Source organism: Leuresthes tenuis, unplaced genomic scaffold (assembly GCF_036924035.1).
Source record: "Leuresthes tenuis unplaced genomic scaffold, fLeuTen1.0.hap1 SCAF_4, whole genome shotgun sequence".
NCBI classification, from domain to species: Eukaryota; Metazoa; Chordata; class Actinopteri; order Atheriniformes; family Atherinopsidae; genus Leuresthes; species Leuresthes tenuis.
The window spans coordinates 18,429,623-18,451,301 of NW_027325358.1; the positions used below are offsets into that span (position 1 = coordinate 18,429,623).

The window sequence follows — 21,679 nt, forward strand, 5'->3', positions numbered from 1 at the left end:
TATCGTGGCAGGCAGTGTAAGACACAGGCGTTCCAAATAAACAATAACCACATGCAACAGCCATTAGAGCTATTGGGGAATCTGCATTTGGGGTAAAATAATTTTCGTGTGTCCATATAAAACTGATCGGTTGAGTGGTATTTTACATGGGGTTAAAGTGCATTTCCTTTCATGCAGCAAAAGGGGATCTGAGAGGAGAACCCGCACCAAAGAGTGTCCACATGTTGTGCCTGGCACACGTGAAGCTGTAGAAACAAACATGACTGAAGCCATGTTTAGTTTAATGTCTAACCGAGGAGTAAGAGAGAGCACTCCTGTTTGGCTCCTAATGAGAAAGTCATATCTGATCTCCGACTCCAGCAGAAACACGGCAACACAAAGGCCCATCTCGCTATCATTTAGCATCGAGACATTGAGGATAAGTTTAAGTATGCGGCTTAATAGCCTGTGATGACTCTACATTGGCATTAGTGCACTTACAGGCCTTTTATGCTGCATTAAGCTGTCTAAACCATTAAACGCAATTAGCCATTTAAATGCTGTTATAGTGGAGATGGTGGAGCTTGAGTGGAGTTGGGCGGTTTGCTAGTTCAAATTTTAGTAGCCAAAGACTGATTTGGCATCATAGTTTCTCTCTTTTTTTTTTTTTCAATTATATTTGTTTTAATTTTCTAAACAGCAGCAAACTGAAACATAGGCTCCATTGACCCACTTCCACTGCATTTATTAAGATCTTCGTGTCCAGTACACTTAGTCTCAGTTGCCTATTTACTCATTCTTCCTCTTTTCGGACTTTGGCACATCTTACTAACTAACAGTATCTCGCTCTGTTTGGGGACGCCGTGGCTTATTTCCTGCTTTCTAACTGGCAAATAACTCCACACACCAGATGCTCAAGCAGAGGCTAAGGAGCTGTAGCAGGTGATTAATGTATCTTTTCTTTTTTTTTTTCTTGCCAGAGAGTTGGAAGAGAAGAATGTTACCACAATAATTCACCAAGATTTTGTTTGGATGAGGCTTTCACCTTGTTTAGGGGGCGGGGTTTAGGTGCTGTGATGACCTTTTCAAGTAATTAATCGCAGGCAGACTGCCTTTCTACTGAGTTAAATTACTGTTGGACTTGACATATGTAGGCTTGTCACTTTCTCAGTGAGTAGAGCCGGTAGCCAGCTGAGTCACTGTAGCGTGTTGATTCCTCTCTTACTCATACGCTTAACATTTTCCAGGCAGGCTTTTTAAGATAATCAGACATGGAATTGATCATTGTTGTCAGTTTGACATATTTCCCTGTGCTTTATTAATTCAGTGAAGACACCAGAGACGCACTATATTGCCAAAAGTATTAGCTCACCTGCCTTTACACACACATGAATTTAAGTGACATCCCATTCTTAATCCATAGGATTTAAAATGATGTCCACCCACCCTTTGCAGCCATAACAACTTCAACTCTTCTGGGCAAGCTTTCCACGAGGTTTAGGAGTGTGTTTATGGGATATTTTTGACGATTCTCCCAGAACCGCATTTATGAGGTCAGACACTGATGTTGGACAGAAGGCCTGGCTCACAGTCTCCTCTCTAATTCTTCCCAAAAGTGTTCGAGTGGGTTGAGGTCAGGACTCTGTGCAGGCCAGTCAAGTTCTTCCACACCAAACTCGCTCATTCATGTCTTTATGGACCTTGCTTTGTGCACTGGTGCGCAGTCATGTTGGAACACAAAGGGGCCATCCCCAAAACTGTTTCCACAAAGTTGGGAGCATGAAATTGTCCAAAATCTTTTGGTATGCTGAAGCATTGGAACTAAGGGGCCAAGCCCAGCTCCTGAAACAACCCCACACCATAATCCCCCCCCTCCACCAAACTTTACACTTGGCACAATGCAGACAGACAAGTTTTCCTGGCAACAATGCATCACTAAGTGCAGTGCAAAGTCAGACTCATGATTCGTCACTCCAGAGAACGCGTCTCCACTGCTCTAGAGTCCAGTGGCGGCATCCGACGCTTTGCATTGCACTTGGTGATGCATGGATGGCTTGGATGCAGCTGCTCCGCCATGGAAACCCATTCCATGAAGCTCTCCACACACTGTTCTTGAGCTGATCTGTAGGCCAGATGAAGTTTGAAGGTCTGCAGCGACTGACTGCAGAAAGTTGACGACCTCTACGCACTGTGCCATTTTACGTGAGTTTCTGTCGTTCCCAATCGCTTCCACTTTGTTACAATACCACTGACAGTTGACTGTGGAATATTTAGTAGCGAGGAAATTTCACCATTCTACAAATGTTTGTAGAAGCAGTCTGCATGCCCAGGTGCTTGAATTTATACACCTGTGTCCATGGAAGTGATTGGAACACCTGGATTGAATTATTTGGCTGGATGTGAATACTTTTGGCAATGTAGTGTATGTTAGAACTCATTTTCACTTCATGGTATTTTCAGAACAAACTGATGAAATGACATGCACTGGCTCAGTTGTTCATAAATCTAAATCTTCTTTGTCACATAGGCTGTAAGTGCACAAGCCGTTTTGCTGCGTTTGCACTTTAAATGTGTCATGTCCAGCCTCTTCTTCCCAAGAAACTGTAGGGAAATGTTAGCCTTCTGCATTTTTTTATAAAGATATTTTGATACTTTTGTTTGTACTTTGCTAACATGAAGATTTAATTGCTCGAATTAACTTTAGCCAGTGTTAAAACACTGATAATGGGAAAAAGATAATGGGAGATGACATTAAATTAAATGTGCAGCGGCCCAGTTAGAACTTACAACTTGCTTAAGTGAGGAGGAGCTAAGTTTGGGGTCAGAGTACCTAACATTAGGGTAATAACACATGAAACAGAAAACAATACCATATTATTGGAATTGAATGCAGTTGAGTACAACAACATGTCTTAAACTTTCTTTTTTATACATCTTTGAAGTATACTTGCATCTCTGCTCCACCTCTGACTTTGTCATGCTCCAGTGATCTTGGGTCAGGAGGCCTCTGACAGAAGCATGACTACACTCAGTTGGCATCTCCTCTCAAGTACCCCCCCACACCCCCCTTTCCTCTGTCATCATCTTAGTGAGCCGCTCAATGCCCTCTCTGTCTGCCCCCTTTTAGCTTTAGGACCTGGGTGGGCAAATAGAAGAGGGTGACTTCCTGTGTCTCATCCTATCAGAAGACAGCTTACTGAAAAGGGGGTTGGGGGATAAAGAGGGGTTGGCAGGAACAGCTGCTATACCAGGGGAGCCCTCCCCATCCTGGACCAGTATCGTCCCATGCTGTCCCATTCCCCGTCCTGGGGTGGTGAACACCAGACTCCCGACAAGCTGAAGCAGCTTCCATAAATCGAACAGTTCAGCATTCGATGTATTAAAGTAGGCTGGATTGGACATGGATTTGTCCCGCAGTCTTTAAGCGCCGCGATCTGGCTTAGACCAATCTGGATTTAGTAAGTGACTCTACTCAACACGGGCTACAATGGAATTTACAAAACAAAAAGCAGGACGAGAGACCTCGTCACAATCTCACTGAGCATTACCAGGAGGTATGTAACCACGTGCAACTGCTCAGTGTTTGTGTCTGTGTTGTTCAGTCTTTGAGCGCAGGATACTGAACAATGCTGGTACAGTCAGTGGGTTTTCCAGCTTTCTTTCTTGCAGTTGAAGCACATAAGTGTAGAATATTTGTGTTTTTTTTTTTTTAATGAAATGTCACTCTTACTTTGGAGACGTTTCTGTTTGCAGCAACGGAAGCAGCTCTGGTGAAAGGTGGTGGAGTTCAGTCTCGCAGGCCATTCATTCTCAGCTGTGCAGGGTCTTGTTTGGCCACGTGAACAAATAACCTTTTTTTTTAAAAAATTTTATCATTAGATAGGAGCTTTGCACATGCCGTGAACAAGAGTGCATGACGGATTCCGTGCAAAGAAAACACTCCTTTGGTAGATTGTTTTCCCAGTTTATAGTGAAAAGGTAGATTTTTAAATGCAGACACTTTGACACATTGTGAAATAACCCGTGTGGTGCCTGTTCTCCCACTTGTTTAGTCTGAGTGCTCTTCTGCAGTTGTGTTGTTTGTGTTTCTAATCCAGTTTGCTTGGGGGTGGAGGGAGAAATCTGATGACTGACCACTGACGGAGTTTAAAAAGGTTATTGCACTGCATGCAAATATTTTCTCCTGCTTCTTGACTTGATGTAATTTCGGTTTCTTTCCTGGTGACATTTCTGCACATAAACACAGTTGATGCTTGTATCCACATCAGTGACAAACCTGAGGTCTTTCTCCTACCTAAGATTGCGGTTTTCTTTTTCTTTTGTCATTATATAAGTATTTATTTCCATTCTAATCTGGTGTTGAATTGATGGCACAGTTGTAAAAAAAAAAAAAAAAAAAAAAACCCAGTACATGTGTGTATAATTGTGCACGAGGAAAACTGTGTGAAATCCCACAGATGGAGGAGAGATGCTTCAGCTACCACACAGCTTGTCATCCTAGAGCCACGACAGCCTGTAACCATGCTAATGTGGCAGTGAAAAAAACAGTGGGTGCAGATTCTCTTCAGGTTCCAGCTCTTGGAATCGAAATCCGCTTCTTTTAACTGTGACCGACCCCGAACAAAGTATTTACACACACGAATGTGGCATTCAAAGCAGTGATACTTCACTGGAAGTCCATGAACGTGTTTTAATGTTATTATCTTCCCGATAGTTTCTTTGGTATACAGCCTTTGTAGCCCCCCCCCCCGCTTTATTTTGAATGCATTTGTCAAATGGTTAATTCTATGAGTCGTTCGCTGTTTGCTGGTTGTGTTGAACATGATCCTTGCTGTGGTTTTAGATTAATAACAAGATTACATGGTGAATGCTTTTCTGATGAATCGAGGGTGTTTTCCATGAAGCATTTTCTCCATACTACAAAGCCCTTTTTATTTTTTTTGTGATCTTGACATCATTGATATAAAATTCTGTTTTCAGTAATCCTATAGATGATGGTATTTGTGATTGATTAGTCGATCAAAAGTAAGACCTCTGTGGTTGAACTTGAGTTTGATTTTCATTTCATATTGAGAGTTGGAGAATGTGTTTTGAGTTTGAGACATCTTCCACTTTCTAAATGAACTGTGCTCAATAAATGCGAAGCGGTTTTGTAGAGCAGCTCTTACTTAGCCCTGTCTTGAGCATGTCCGACTTTCCCAGTTGTCAACACTCACCCTGGGCGGGCCTGGCTTCGCTGTAACCCAAGCTCTCGGTCCTTCTGTTCCCCACAGGGTAACATGACCCAAGATTGCTTTGTCATATGAGAGAGAGATAGAGAGAGATAGAGAGAGAGAGGTTCCCTCTCCACACCCACTGTCTTTGTACAACCAACACAACACTGACCATCAGTGTTGCTTTAGCTTTTACAGTCAATGTTAATATCCAAGTGGGCCTGCCTCAAAAGATGCAGGTTTAATAAGTTTAAAATTTCATTTGGTGCGTGTGGGTGTGTTGGCCATTACACAATAAGCTTAGCGTGTAAAATGTGCTGCATGTCAGCGTGCAGTATGAATAATGTGTTGTAAAAGTCCCAGGGCTGTGTTGCTCTACTTGTGTCTTCCTCCCGTTTGTAAAGAGGAAAGGTCTGATGCTCGTCGTGGTGTCTCGGTGTTGGGCTTGGCCCGCTAACAAAGGACACCCTGTGGAAGGAAAAACAACAGAAACATGACAAAAACAATGCCACAGTATTGTTGAAACGGTCGAAATCTATCGCCAAGACGACAACAGAGGTTCGGTTGCATTCCTCGCACTCTTGGGTACGTTTCCTGCTCCGTCTGATCTCAGCGTTGGCCGCTGCTCCTCTGGGTCTTGCCTGCGATTGCGACAGCACTCAACATTTTTTGGTATTTAGTTTAACTTCTCATTTCGGTGCTTGCGTGTCACAGTTCAGTTGGTGAATCTTGCACAGAATGTCCGACAATAACTCGCCGATACCTAATCCTGAATGTTAAGAGGAAGTGAAAGATTTTTGGATAAATCCCCCTATCTTATGACGAACTTCTCTCTTACTTCCCAAACAAGTCGTGCGTGCTTGAACTGATTTCAAGCGTGACATCAAAAACATTCGGCCACACTGCCATGACTCGACAACATGAAGCGATCTTCCTCGAGGAGACTTGACTCTTAAAAAGGTTTCTCTTTTGAGAGAAAGCTCACATTAGGACAAAGTAGCATGATAATAAAAACAAGTGTGGTTAAATGCTCATGAGTGGAAATGATCTTTAATTGTCGGTGAAGTGGCACAGGGAGCCTTTGATTGCTCATTGTGTTCGTTGATGATCTTTGTTGAAACTATTCGCCTGGTCAATTATTTTCATGTAGTATGTAAAGACATGAATCTGTTCTGATTACACCTTTTTTTTCCCCCTACTGTCTGGTATGTCTGAACTTCAATTTTTGGGAGTTGCGTAGTCGGGGGGCCTTTTTTTTTTTTCCCTGACCGAGACCAAATTGCATTTGAAAGAAAAGACAAACTGCCTGTTTCTCTTTATAGATTTAGTTATTCACTTTAGTCAGGGTGTGAGACCGAACTATGCTGCTTTTGTTCTGGATATCCCGGGCACATATTTCTGGTTGCGGGCCTCTTCCCTCTGGCTCTCACCATTCTTCAGTGAGGGGCAGTGCAGCTGGTGGGAAAAATGCACACCGAGACACAAGCTAAGCTCGGACACATCGGCCAAACTGACAAAAATAAAGCATTCTGGTCAGCCTTGTGGTCATCTTGGAATGGAGCAGTCATTGTGTGAACGTGCATCTAACCTTTGGCCTCATTTGTGTGCTCACCCTGCAGGCATGGAAGAAGCGGTGGTTTGTTCTTCGCAGTGGCCGTCTGACAGGCGACCCAGACGTGTTGGAGTACTACAAGAATGACCATACCAAAAAGCCCATTCGTGTGATTGATCTCAACTTGTGTGAGCAGGTACGGCTCCTTGTTACTTTCAGCCTGCAAATTGAAGAACGAGGGTGCTGAGTAAATGCTCAAATCTTCACAAACTGGACATTTAAATGATAGTAGTTGAATGTTTAATAGTAGGTAGTTTGGATGTTTGTTTACTTTTAAGTCACATCACTGAAGATTTGGGGTAAAATTCTCCCAGTCGTGATGCTGCACCTCAGTCAGTTTGACATCTTTGCCTGAAATATCTTAAACAACAAAACGATTACCAAAATGTTGATTATTAGGGAAGCAACACGCATATCAGCCTAATCTGGTCAGTATCGGACGATATTCAGCTTATTGACCCCAATGAGCCTGTTGCCACATAGGGTAACATCTGCCGATGGCCTTGGCTGATATTTTTCTACTTTGCCCTGAAACTGCCAGATTTTTTTTTTACATTCAGTTATGTCGGCCACAAAAGAGGAAAAACAAAAAAATTTCTTCCATGAAACAAATGGTCTTTTAATGTGAAAGGCTTCTGTTTGACAGAACCTGTGCTCATACAAAGAGAGTTAAAGAGCAGAGACACTTTAAAACACTTCAGTTCGTTTTAGAAGTTGTAATTTCATTGCTTCCCCGGCATTAATGGAAAATCAGTATCGGCTTAATTATTATCTTTACCAGCAGTAAGGGTAATGGTCTAGAATTTCACATCCCAATTATTATTTCATCAACTCAATTTCAGCTAATCACAACAGCTCTACTTACCCTTTCATTGCTGTAACCTTTATCTTTGACCACCTTTTAACCAATGCCAAGTCATCCATTTTCCCCTGACCGATGCAGCGTTAAGATAAACACTGTTGATTTCTGCCCTGAGGTGGATGCTGGGCTGACGTTCAGCAAGAAGGACTTGGAGAACAGCTTCATATTTGACATCAAGACCATCGACCGCGTGTTCTACCTGGTCGCTGACACCGAAGAAGAGATGAATAAGTGGGTTCGCCACATCTGTGACATCTGTGGCTTCAACCCCGCTGATGATGGTAATTATCACCGTTGAATGGCTAACAACGCTTTAATGCTATATGTATTCTTGCCCTCTTCCAGCAGGTGATGACAGCTCTGTGAAACTTGGCTAATACGGCCCAGCCAGTTGAATTATTCTACATTTAGCTGCTACTACTGCTATTTATTGAGCAGATGTTGAAACAGATTCACTCTTTTCCCTCCACAATCGTCAGTGCACAGCCAGGATAGCGAGACTTATTGTCATAACTGAACAATGCACATAAGCCTATGAGATTGTTTCTTCCTAAGATGGCAGGAGTTGGATGAATCAGCTGAATGTTCCAGGTCTCTATTCAGCATAGTTCTCAGCCAAGGTCTAATGATCCATGTGTTGACCCATGTGTTGCATTGAGGCTCATGTTACCCTTGCTCCCGGAGCTGGATAATCAAAGCATTGTGCTTCTGTAGGTCTTGCTGGCCTTTTGGTTTTGGTCTCTTATCTGGTTTTCCTTTGCTCTGCTCCGCATACTCTTTGTTTACCTCCGAGTCTCTTTGTCTTTGAGCCTAATGACAACTTACGGTACTGAACTCTAGTCTCAGGTGTCTCTAGTTTCTCCTCAGCGTCGAGGTTATGCACTAGTTAAATGTTGGCCACAACAAACCACTAAAATTCCTTCTATGAGAAAGTCCTTTTCAAACTTGGCAGGTGAGTCACTGATTATGCTTCCACAAGGTCGTCCTTGCAATTATGCCTGTCGTTCTTTCACATAGCGAGTGCTACAGAGTAAACCTGATATCAACGGCAGAATTATTGGTGTTGGCTTTTAAAAGTGTGCAAAACAATAAAACTCTTAAAGGAAAAGCTGGGTATGAAGACAGACATTCTTGCAGATAGGCCTCCTCGGCTTTTATTATAAAAGAATGTCCTTGGCTCTCTTTCTGCTTGCACTGCTCAGCATGTGAGACCCAACTCCCACTCCTCCGTCATGTGTGGCCACACTACATGCAGAGTGCCTCGTAACTGAGCAGATATTAGAGAAAGAAGCATTAGGAAGGCTCCTGGAGACGGTGAAGGAAGTATAGATTACTACGTTTATAGGGGATTTACCCTTTTCCTTCTCTCCCAACACCGAAAGCTTTAACAAACGAACCGCAGAAAACGAGGTGGCTGACGCACTTTAAACGGAAACATTTTTAAAGAAGAGAACTCTGGAGCTGCGCTGGAGATAAAGGCGGATTAGTTAGGGTTAGGGGTGGAGAAATGTAGACTGAAAATATATACGGGGCTCTCGGCGCAGCACAAGATTCATCTCGAGCAGAAACGTTTGAAAAGGACTCAGAAATGTGATAACTCACCTTGCGACAAAGCAGGGACCTTGATGAAATTATGTCTGGAAAAAAAGTGTGGGAAGGTTTAAAAAAAAAAAAAAAAAGCAGCATTCGGTTTTAATGTGTGCAAATAAAAGCTTTGCCTGTGTGTGTGTGTGTGTGCTGAGTTTGAAACATTAGGCGAGAATACTGGTCGGTGGTGCTTTTCTAAATGCAGATTCGCAGCAACATCTGCCTCGGTTTGATGCCAGCTGTTTTCACCAGTGTTCCTCGCCTCGCGACGGACAAAACCGTCGCATTTGAAAAGAATTATCTTCCCGCGTGGAATTTATTTTATCCAGAAGAGAGCAGTGAGGCGATAAGATCCCAAAGCTTTGATCAGGGGGTTGAGTTCAATGTACATAACAAATAGACGTGAGAGTTACCCTCAGTGAGCCCACATGCAGTGTATCAGCCACTCAAGTTCAGACATTATAGAGAAGTAAAGATGATGCAGTGCTGGTCAAAATGTTCTTTAAGACTGTGCTGTTATATTGCAATTTGGTTGCTAGGAAACACCTCCAGTCTAAGGTTTACTCTGCCAGAGTTGATATTATTAAGCACTGCTTACTATTTACTATTTACTCAGCTACATGACCTATACCGTCTTAGTGGGCTGTTCAGGCCCACAATAGGAAACCCCTGGCTCCTCTTGACCATATTGGGGCTCAGCTGGAGCCACAGGTTAACATCAGACTGGACAATTTTCTCAGCAGGTGGCCCTGCAGGTATCAGAAATGGCAGACCTTGTTTCCTCCTTCACTTCTGCATACGTTTTCTGTATTTATCTGCTCATGAGAGGAACCACCATGTGCTTCATGAGTAAATTTGACCACTGACACATTCATTTGTCAAGAGATAACCCCAGACCTCTCAATCTTCTCCCCCAGATGCAGCAAAAGCTGCTCACCAGTCAGCCACCGGGGGCCTTGTGGTGGATACCCCCCCACACCCAGCTCTGAGCAACATTGTTGGTCCAACAGCATCGATGATGTCTGGCGTGCCACCACCGTACCAGCCAGTTAGAGTGAGACACCTGGACTCTCAGTCCAGTTCAGAGGAGCCCCAGGATTACCTCTGGCTCGCTCACTGTGAAAGCAAAAAGCCTGAACCCAACAGGTAAGCTAAATCGTCTGAATGTGTGCTTTAAAGGACCGTTCTAAGCGTCGGTACTGGCTGTGCTGCGGTGTTACAATGTGAGGTCGGTTCCCGTCTGCACTATTTCCTGACCATGTCTTCTTTTATTTCAACTGTGCTGCTGCTCTTGTCCTCGTTTCTGCCGTGTGGTGTGTGTGTGTGTGTGTGTGTGTGTGTAGCTCAGGGGAGTGTCGGTCTCCATTGGACAGGGACCAGGAGTATTTACTCCTGGAGGAGTGTGAGATCAAGACTCTTACTCAACAGACTAGTCTGTGAGTGGTCAGCCATCTGGCTGGAGCTGCTTGCTTGTGTGGAGTGCTTGACATGAATAGAGGACAGAGAATCACAAACACTTCATACAAACTTTCCTGCAGATCAACTATAAAAGTAAACAGTGATTATCAGAGCTAGATTCCAAGTGTTTGAGTCCTCCCTCCAGATGGAAAAAATATTTGATTTCTTTAACGTAATACTGTATTAATTTAGTTTTTGGCTGCATGTGTAGAAATTACCCGGTGGATCTAAAATTCACCCGCAAACGAGCACTAAAACGGCATGAGTTTCCAAGGATTAGAAGAGATGCCTTTGAATTTGAGAAATGGCTTTGTTCTTGGTGATAATTCTCTTGTGTGTGTGTGTGTGTGTGTGTGTGTGTATTGTGTTCTCAGATCCCGTGCCGAATGCTCCAAGTCTACCTCTTCAGAGACAGACCTGAACGACAACCTCCCGTCACACCGCACACCTACACCCTCCACTTCCTCGGCTAAACACACCTCGCACAACGGCTTCTTCCCACAGCACCCGACTCCCGCTTCTGCCCCCTCCTTTTATGACTCGCCTCCCTCACGCGGTGCCTTACACTCAACCGACGGCGGCTTCTATCAACTCCCTCGCAGCTACTCCCAGGACACTGTGCTGCTCCCCAAGTCGGCCTCCTCCCCTCCAGCTCATCCAGACGGCGGGGATGCTTCTGACCTTTATGTCTTCAACACACCGTCAAGGAAGCACTCGATGGAGACACAAATGCGCAATCTTTCCATCAGTTACGACATCCCGCCCACACCTGGCGCAAACTCTACTTACCAGGTCCCTCGCACATTGTCCTCATCGACGGGGGTAGGAGGCTCAGAGGGTGGGGCAGATGTGGTGCCCCCTCCCAGGCCACCCAAGCCCTCACTTGGTTCCACCTCAGGGCTCCCACCACCCCCCGCTGAGCGCTCACCTACGGACACCTACTGTGTGCCTCGCTCAGCCTCAGAGACCGATGGAAACTACTGCGTGCCAACGAGTGCCGGGAGTAAGGCTTTACGCAGCAACACTATCGGCACCGTGGACTGTTCACGAGTCCGCAAAGGTTTGTGTCGAAGAGTTTTAATTCTGTGGTACCCCTTTCACTTTCTTTTGAAGCGTGGTTCCTCTTTGCTTTGGTGTCATCATCTAAACCTCTAAAAAAAAAAAACTTGCACATAGATGTTGTGCTTAAAATACTGTACTGCTGATATCTAAGGGAGAACATTTTTCTTCTTGTTCTGATATTCTGACCTGACTAGAAATGTCTTTGTAAAAATAGATAGTACATCAGATGCTCATAAAGGATAAATATGGACAGAAAAAGCTAGAAAAATCTCCAGTAAGAATGACAACAGTTTGTTCATCCACTTCCTCTTCCCTCTTGTGGTGACAAATGTCACTGCAGACGTTTTAGTGTGAAAATCATTTTAGGTGTGTTTTACATTAAAACTCCGCTGTCAGGCTGAGCAAGTGTTTGCATTTTCTTCTACACGTATTTCTTCTATTTTATAGACCTTCCATGTCTCATTTTATTTGTCCCACTTTTGTCTTTTTCCCAGCTGACACACTCATTTGTCTCCTAAGCTTTTCCTTACACGGCTCCTCTTGTGGTTCTAACACCACATCAGTCTGTAATGACAATACAAAGATACAAAACAAGACTACCGCTGTGTGTAAAGCGCCGTTTTTCATTTATTACCACACAAAAGTGTGTAATCGTGTGATTCCATACAGATACAATAGACAAGTGTTGCATTGATGTTTTTTTTTTTTTTGCAGATTTTGGATCCCAGGACTGCTATGACATTCCTAGATCATTCCCGTCAGACAAAAGCTGCTCATTTGACTTCAATGAAAGCTTCAACAGCTACTTTGTAAGTGTTGCATCAAGAGTCCCTAGTTTATTGCATGTCTATAGAGCTCTGATGCACTTTCAAGTAGTTGCCTACAGCACAATCCTGATTATACCGGTGATGTTAACAGCAGTGCAGATGTTGGAGACAAAGTACCCAAAAGTCTTAGGAACTGGAAAGTCAGACGGGCCAATTGATCATTGTAAATGTAACCATTATAAAGAAAGAAAATCTAATGATGGAAAAACCCGGTCACTCAGTTTATTCAGTTCGTCAGCCGGCCTTTTGGGTGCACAGCGTCTCTGACCCTGAACCTTACCTGCAACACATCCGCCTCTCTTCTTACCCTGATGCACGCATCACTCCTCACCATTTATATGCTCTCACTTTCGCTGTTAAACAGTATTGTGAGTTATATTTTTGACCTCCAGTCACGATCCTCAAGGATTTTCCTCCGACCACGTTTTTCTCTCCTCCGCCGCGGTTTGAATAACACGTCGGACGGTTCTTAACCCAAGTTTAGTAGTTGAAGCAATTTCCTTAGTCGTTTTCTCTCTTTGATGCAGACCAATAGTTGCTCTCTTTTGAGACGTAGTAAGATATTTTCTACCGCCACAGGATGTGTCTCCAGACATGGTTGTTTGAGAAACGAGACACTTTCTCAATGCATAAGTTAGAGGGAAATGACTTGTTGACAGCTGAGGCACCGCACTACATTACAAGTGGCGGGGTTCCAGGCAGTGTATTTTTTTCCTTTTCTTCTCACTCCAAGTGAGCTTGGGCCCAAAGCTTACAGCCTTTCTTGGTCTTGTTTATGGTTTTTTTTATAAAGCATGTTAGAGGTTAACTTGTATTTTGTGGATACAGCAACAAACTCTGTTTGCTGACAGCTGTTATCAGAGGTGTTCCTGAGCCCAAGCAGCGACCTCCACCACAGAAGCGCAACAGTTTCGATAAAGTGTCGTCTGACAGACTCATTATCAGTTAAAATACACAGGTCTCTGAGCAACATCATCGCAGAGGAGCACGCCGAGCTGTTGTACGAGGCAGAGAGCAGTGCTCTTTTCAGTTTAACAGAGATCACAAGGAGCTGCCGTTGCTCATATGAAAATGAAATAGAATTTGTAATGACCTCTCAGCCCAATGAGATGCTGTCAGTTTGCAATGATGTCTGTGTTAATTAAGTTTCAGCTTCTTGGTGATGTTTTCTAACTGTTACCAAAAATATATAATTTTATAATTGGAATTTAGTTTTTTGTTTTATTTTTGTTGCCATTTGACCATTTTACAGTGTTTTGTCTAAACCCAACGTGCATCAAAAATGTGAAGCTGTAAAAAAAAATAATCTTGGATGTTAATTCTGTTCATCTGACTCAAGTGTAGAAGAGCTCGTACAGCGGTTGTGTTTTTGTTTTTTTTCTTCAAATTTAAGAGTGTATCTGCATGTCTTATGACCCCCAGAAAAACAAAGGAATGATGCCAGTAGGCCATTCTGCAGAGGAGGTCGACCAGAACTACGTCCCCATGAGCGCTAACTCGCCATCGCATCATCACTCAGGCAGTTTGTCGGAGCCAATCCACGAAACAAACTATGTGCCCATGACCCCAAGCACTATGGAGTTCTCCTCCCTGGGAAAGCAGGTTCCTCCACCTGCTCACATGGGATTCCGCTCAAGTCCAAAGACCCCTCCACGCAGGCCAGTCCTCGGTGACTGCCAGCCCCCACCCGTGGACCGAAATCTTAAACCTGATCGTAAAGGTGAGTGTGCAGCCTGCTGTGTATGCATGCATGGTTGGGACGTGTTTGTTTACTTGTTGGTTAATTAAAGTATTTTGTATGCTCTGGCTTTATAGTTGGTGTGTGCTGAAGTTAATTGTTGCTCTTAAGTCTCTGTTCAGTTTGCTAAGTGTTAACTAACGCTACAACTTACCATCGTTTGTCTAACAGCTACCACCCATTCACTACTATTCATAAAACCAAAAGTACTAAATTAGATTTTAAAATGTCTCCGTGTGTCTGGTGTGTTCAATGCCATCATTTATTTGATCTTTTGAAGAATACGGTACAGCCTCTCACATGCAACAAACTTAACTCTTTTGACAAAAGCATCTCTGACTGAAACCCCTAAAAGCCCCTGACAGACGTTTTAGTGGGGGCTGGTCCGTGTGCCACGGAGTGGCCGAAGCCTGGAGTGGTCACCTCCATCCCCTTTGTTCCCATCATGTGAATGAGGCCCTTTGATTAAAGACCTGATGGCAAGTGGATTTGGAATATAGGCAGATTGAAAGACTAAGTGGTGGGCAGAAAGAGAAAGAAATCACATAGGCAAATCAAAAGCCAAAGCTGTTATTGTCACAGACGAGAAGAAGGCAGTTTTATGGTGTTTTAAATAGCTTGATCAGAAATCTTCTTGTTCATTTACCTTTGAGTCAGTCAGCTACTCATTTTGGCATGAGTCATTGCTAAAATATGACACGATAAAGTCATAAAAATATCTTTACTACTTCCAGTCGTTTAGCCGCTGAACTACATGTTTACCCGCTTTGCAGACATTACTACACACACACACACACACACACACACACACACACACAAAACCCCAGCAATATAACTTTCAGTCTCAGATATCATGAAACTTGGATTGGAGAATTTGGGATGCAGGGAAAAAGGTTGCATAGTTTGCTGTGTTCCGTCACAGTCATGGGCCGGTGTGAGCTTCATATGTTCTGATAACCTCAAGCGATATCACCTTCAGGGTACTGCGATATTGCATTAACGGTTCTAAAATGTGTTGTTTTGAAATGCCTCGATGGAGACGGATTTATTTTTAAGCCGCATATAGAATATTTGGAAGAATGAGAAATCAAATAATGCCAGAATTTTTTTTTATTCAATGTCGATGCCCGCATACAAATGAGGAAAGTATGTGCGTGTGTTTAGACTCTTGTGTACTTCGTAAACACTTTGTACTTTGCCTCCTCTGGTAGCCACACTTTGCTGTCACACGCTGGTGTTCACTTCCTCCTCCGAAGTCATCCGGGTTTTGTTTTTTCTTTTTTCAACCGACTTTGTCCTTTTTTTTTTCTTTTTTTGTTTAAACTGTGGGGAAACTAAGGAAGGGTTCTCCTCCTTCAGTCCTCGTGCACGTCTCTCTGACAGCTTGCGCTAACTGGAGGAAGAGAGGGAGTGTCCATAACCAGGGATAGTAACATGCACACTATGGAGTGTTAAAATGTCCTGGAGGGCGGCGGTATGTGAAAATGTACATGTCTGGCAACGCTGTCTCTGGACAGATTTCCCACCCAGCGGCCTGGTAAAATCTCTGGGATCATATGCGACCGTGTCAGCGAATATCCCGGCGCATTTGGTGTCCCTGCGCGACCGAGAATGCGTTTGCTGGCGAGAGTTTTGCCCTTTGTGCTGACCTGTGTGCCGCTTTCTGCTCGCCCCCTGCTGTTGTGGATTCATACATATACATATAGCGCTCATGTTTAACACAACAAGGAATCTCATTAGCTTTTTCCGACGTGTTGTAAAGCAGAAACAGCGATTTCCACAGCACAGTGTCTGTTTCACAGGCTGCCTCCTGCGCGCTCCAGATACCCGTTCCCCCGCACTCCCTCGTCCTCGTTTCCAGCCAGGATAGTTCATCTCTTGCAGAAAGTCTCCTACTGTGATGCGTTTGTTCAGAAAAGTCTGCGCAGTCTCCTGAATGTCTCCAGTGTTGGTGTGTGTTCACCGCTTTAAGTCCTAAAGAACAGATCATAGAGCTGGACGGTATATTGGAATTTTTTGTGCTTTTTGATGCAGTGGCTTTTTAAGACCAAGGAGTGCCTGTAAACTGGAAACCGGCCCATGCCCTCAGTCTCGCTTTGTTGTTGTATCTTTGCCCTTGTTTCATGGTGGCGTCTTATTGTGGTTATTTATAGATTATTACAAAAGTGCCAAAGGTTTCTCATAGTGTCTCGCTGCATGTGGCACATGATTTACTCTGCTGGAATCATGGATTTAAACTACTTAGGTATGTGCCCAAAAAAAAACCCACATCAGGCCACTGAAAAGCACAGTGAATCCAGGATCTACACAAAAACCATCAAGGTAGATGTCCTTGCATATATACCACACAATATTCAAAAAGAAGCTAAAGTAAATGTGAATTTAGTTAATATAAAATGAGCTCTAAATGCCCCCTTAAATGTTCCCTGGGCGTTCTCCATTCCTTTATTTACAAAACCCCTCTGTTCCCGAGACTAATCTGGATTCCTGTACGCTGTGTTAATTCTCTGTGCGCTTCTCTCTCTACTTTGGCTGTTTTCAGCTGCGTGTCGTTCAGCGTTTCACTCGTGTGTTCAAGGCCAGCATCAATATTATGCGATTCCATTTCATTTCAAGCGTCAGAGTTTGAAAAGGTGGACCAGTTTAGGTTTTGTGCTCTTGACAGCGGGGCAGGGAAATGTGTTGGTGAGCAGTGTGTGTTGTGCAGATCTGCACGAGCTCTTATCAGTATGACCTGATTTCTCAGCGTACCATCAGTGCTTTTACACAGCTAATCGTGCATGCACAGCTGTGATGTGAGTCTTTGTGTGGGGAACCGTGGTGCATGGAGTGAGGTGCATGCTGGGAAGTGTGGGTCTGCTGTTGTTGTGATAATGATCATCCTCGGAGAGGTTCTGGGTCGTAGGTGAGGGTGCAGTTTCGCCGCAGTCTTGTCTGTTGCTTTGCATGGCAGAGCCCGTTCATACTGTAGGGCTTAACTGTTGTGATTACCAAAAATTTTGTAATAAGCAAAGTCTTCTTTCACCAATCAGGTCAAAGTCCTAAAATAATAAGAGCAAAAGGTGTCTGTTTAGAGCGAACGGACTCTCAAACCGTAGGTGAATTCCCGAGGGGACGACGCAAGGGTAGGTACACCGAACTGAACCGCTACTGTGTGTCTGACTACTTTCCATTCTGTGACTTTTCCACACACTACTCTATCTGGACTCTTTGCATGCTGTGAGCAGTGTACTGTGGGATCTCCCCTGTTTTGGGTTCTAAAAGAATGAAATGTTGTGTTGTTAATAGTCTCATTTCGTATCCCAGAGTGTGCTCTTGACGAACAGTCGATTTCACGTGTTAATGGTTCCAAAGCTCAGAATATCCCACGACACTTGCATGATTTCTTCAACGGAGTCAACCAAAGCGACACACTAACATTTCTCTTCCTGAACATTTAATTTTGTGTTTTTTGTTTGCAGTACGACTCCATGTGCTTGTTATTCCACAGCCACAACGTGGTTATTGTCACGGAAACGCTCACGTGGCTTCTGAACATGACACACAGATCTGTGGGAGGCATTTAAACAAAGATGCCATCTAATGGAGGAGCTTTAGTTTTCTTTACCAGAAGCTGCAGATTATTATCTAGTCATGCTGAGTGTTTGTAGTGAGAAGCCTCTCAGGTCTCATTGCCATGTTGGCTCAAAACCTTCTCAGCTTTCATCAGTTTGAACAGAAACCTGCATCGTACTTTTCGAATAATAAGCAGATTGGTACACACGCTGTACTAACCCATATATCCATCAGCAGTTATTTCATGCTCCAGCAGAGATTGTGACATTTATGTCGCACTGTGTTGTATTTTGGGTATTTTGGGCTTGTTTAGACAACATATATTGTAAGGATCCCACTCGCACTGAGGCTTTCCTTTCTATGCAGGTACTAGCATCATGTTTTGAATGCACACACTCCGTGACTAGGCTCTAAAATAATGTCTTAATCCATCACTTCTCGACATAGCAGAACACAAACATCTGTCCATTGCAAGTAAAATGAAAAATTGTTTAAACGAAAGCATTCTTAGATTATAGCATTATAGCGTTATATATGGAGTTAATAGAATGAAGACTAAGCTGAATGTATTGGGGCGGTTGGGTGGGACTTTGCACGGTGCATCATATTTCAACAGATCAGCTTGTTATTTAGCAGATGGTACACACAGCTATATCAACGTGTATCCACTTTAATGACAAACGGTGCTTCAGACCTGAACAGAGTGTGAAGTGCCTTTTACATTCTCAGCGTATGAATCACATCAGGAAATACTTCTGTTAACAGAAGCTGAACTGAATCATGGGGAGAAAATGTTACAGCTGTTGTTAAGTAACCTGTGGATTAGTTTAGGGACAATTGGTAGATCAGAAGACAACAGTGTTCACCTAAATCAATTTTATCCATTGGCACAATGGTTTAATGCACTGAATTAACCTTAAGAAGCAACTGACTGCAATGTGTGTCTTCTTTTAGGAAAACCTGCTCCACTGGAGATCAAACCACTACCAGAATGGGAGGAGCCCTGCACACCCGTCCGCTCACCCGTCACGCGGACATTTGCTCGAGAGTATGTATCGACAAGGCTCCGCAGCGAAATATTCATAGTTTCGTATTTTGCTAACAACTAAGGGCATGCTCTTACAACTCTGCTGTCTCTAAAGTCTTGGTCTTGATTCGAAATGGGGTTCCTGTCTCGCAGCGCCCTCACGAAAAGGATTGATTCTGAGAGTGGAGGAGAAATGTCACTTCTTTCAGAAACATACGCCATGGCCACAAATGATGCGCATTTTCTTGCCTACTCACTGTATCGCCAGCCCAACATGCAGCTGTGCCCGTCTTTTGCTGAGAACATGCCCTTTTTGTAGAGGATACCATTAACCTGAAGACGTAGACACTAACGCTTCATGCATTACTGTAGTCCCTGTTTGACCAAAGTAGCACTGCTCATACAAACAGGCCTGGGATCTCGCTCAGAGCTACATTACACGGAAGGCAGTTTGTTGGCTTGTCTGAGACGAGGTCTATTACTGTCCTTAATACTGCAGGGACTCCCCGGGCTGCGGTGGTTTACAGCTATAGCTCTTATGCCTGTATTATGTCTTGTGCTCGCCAGAGAGTGTATTTGCTTGGAAGTCGGTGTGTAAACATTGTGAATGCTGCTCAGTTTCTCTAGGTTTCCAATGCCAACGAGACCCCCGTCAGTGCATAGCACGGCCTCCAGCACTGACTCCGAGGAGTATGATGAGAATTATATGCCCATGGACTCTAATAAACCCACAGATGAAACAGTATGTAACACACAACTGTCCTCTGATAAAAGAAGTCACATGACTACTTTTTTCTTTACGTTTCAAAGCAACAGATAATTAAAGCGGCTGAAAAGAAGGATAAATAGAATTTACTTGTGTTTTTTATATAGATATATATTTAAAATCTGTTTCATCTCATTTAAATGAAACCTACACTTCTCACTCAGGCAGAAGATTTAGTGTGAGGCAGAGTTTTCAGGATTGATGATTATGCTGTAATTCTCTGAAGAAAACACTAAGAAATCCCAATTTCTCATCCTCTCTTCAACCACTTAGTCATGCATTGATGTGGACAGAATACTGGTGGCTGCAGATGGACTCCTCCCCACTTAAACTTTTTTTCTTTACAGTTTCCCCGTGTCCTGCTGTTCCACTTGTTCTTTATCCTCTGTTTATATGCTTTCCTGGTATTCTATACTTTTTTTTCTTTTTTTTTTTTTTGTCATAACGAAAATTGAATTTAAATAAAGTTTGCATGTCTTTTAGTTACTCAGAGACGACTAATGAAACTGGCTCAATTGGCAAAGACAGCATTGTACTTTTTAAAGGGTAACAGATGAATCGGCTAACCAGCGATCAGTTAAGCTCTGATGGATAACGTATCATTTGCTGTTCTGGTACTTGAACTTGGTGGTCTCTGATTTTTTTTTTCCCACTGTTAGTATTTGATTGACTTTCTCTCTTGCCTAACACAATATGCCAACTTCCTGGTCTTTCGTCACTTATGTTCATTTCTTTCTCCCTAGTTTCCCCATTTCTCTGGCTTCCTCAGGCTCTGGCTTCATCAGTTTTCCTTTTCCTGCATTTTGGTCTTAACCATCTGCTCTTCTTTTGTTTTCTTTGCAACTGCTTCCCTCTTACTCTGTGTAGAGAGGAGTCCTTCTACTGCACAGTTCCCATCACCCCTGTAAAGAGGGAGGTGGAGGAACTTGACACCATAGAGGAGGTGAGCAGGGTTGCCAGGTTAGAAATGCATGGCCTGCCCTGTCAGAACACCAAAGGTTGCAGTTTTCAGGTGTTGTTGCTGTGATTGTATCAAAAAGTGAATAGCACATCAAAAGCACATCAAAGATGGGGCTTGGATACAAGGATTGCAGTGATTGTAATACCACCACTGTCCTTACAGTTAGTTAGCTGTAATATGTTGTAGTTCTAATCACTCCACCTTACTTGTAGATCGAGTTAACACAACTTACAGGCTCAGCGTCTGTCTGTGATGTCACAATACCAAATTACCCTTCTTTTTTTGCCATTGTGAATGATCATTTATCATTGTGACCCAACACAAGCAAAGGTTGCGAAAGAACACACGATGGAGCTCTTTGGGTGTGGTTGGCTGTAAATCACATGTTGGCAGGATTTGGGTGGGGTGACACAAGTGATTTTCAGCCAACTGCATTTAAAGTTTGAGCACTACCCATCTCAGTTACAACATTGCTGAAGCATTACTTTATTTAGTATCAAATCAATGTTTTTGTAATGTTAAAAACACACAACTCTATAAGTCACATGCATAGCAGTAGCTGGAAACAAAGGCAGCTTAGCATCACCTTCATTGTATTAGTGTAGAGTTTACATGGAGACGGACATCTTTTCAATGTTCCAGTCCACAAACTACTTCTGCCTGTATGAGCAGCCACTAAAGATTGTGTTGAATGCAGTCAAGCAATTTGAGACGGCACCATTATTTTTGGAAAATAAATACCCAAACTCTTGCTTGTCTTTTCACGGAATTTTGGCTATTGTGACAACACATTAGTGTTCAGATATGAGCAGAGCTTTACTGTGACTATCGGTGAAAGCATGTTTTCCCCGTTCTCAAACAGACCATGAAGCTCGTCGCACCCATATCTGTGGATGGTGGCAGCAGCCCTATGGTGAAGCCGAAGGGAGATAAACAGGTGGAGTACTTGGATTTGGATCTTGATTCTGGCAAGTCTACCCCACCTAGGAAGGTATGAGTTCATCCTCCCGATCATTTGTAAATCGCATCTTC

The 21,679-nt window shown here is 43.4% G+C and overlaps 1 protein-coding gene across 4 annotated transcripts in view; it reads left to right on the plus strand.

Moving 5' to 3' along the window:
• Positions 1-21,679, plus strand: part of gab1 (GRB2-associated binding protein 1) — a 47,795-nt gene that overhangs the window by 24,182 nt on the left and 1,934 nt on the right. For 2 of the 4 annotated variants that reach the window (XM_072384914.1, XM_072384916.1), the window contains 10 exons: positions 6,812-6,940; positions 7,782-7,947; positions 10,171-10,399; positions 11,086-11,771; positions 12,488-12,582; positions 14,023-14,320; positions 17,371-17,463; positions 18,848-18,941; positions 19,539-19,662; positions 21,510-21,638. In XM_072384914.1, the coding sequence (XP_072241015.1) occupies positions 6,812-6,940; positions 7,782-7,947; positions 10,171-10,399; positions 11,086-11,771; positions 12,488-12,582; positions 14,023-14,320; positions 17,371-17,463; positions 18,848-18,941; positions 19,539-19,662; positions 21,510-21,638 (2,043 nt within the window). Of the gene's footprint in view, positions 1-6,230; positions 6,342-6,811; positions 6,941-7,781; positions 7,948-10,170; positions 10,400-11,085; positions 11,772-12,487; positions 12,583-14,022; positions 14,321-17,370; positions 17,464-18,847; positions 18,942-19,538; positions 19,663-21,509; positions 21,639-21,679 lie in introns of those variants that run through there. The other 2 variants (XM_072384915.1, XM_072384917.1) reach the window with 2 other exon arrangements.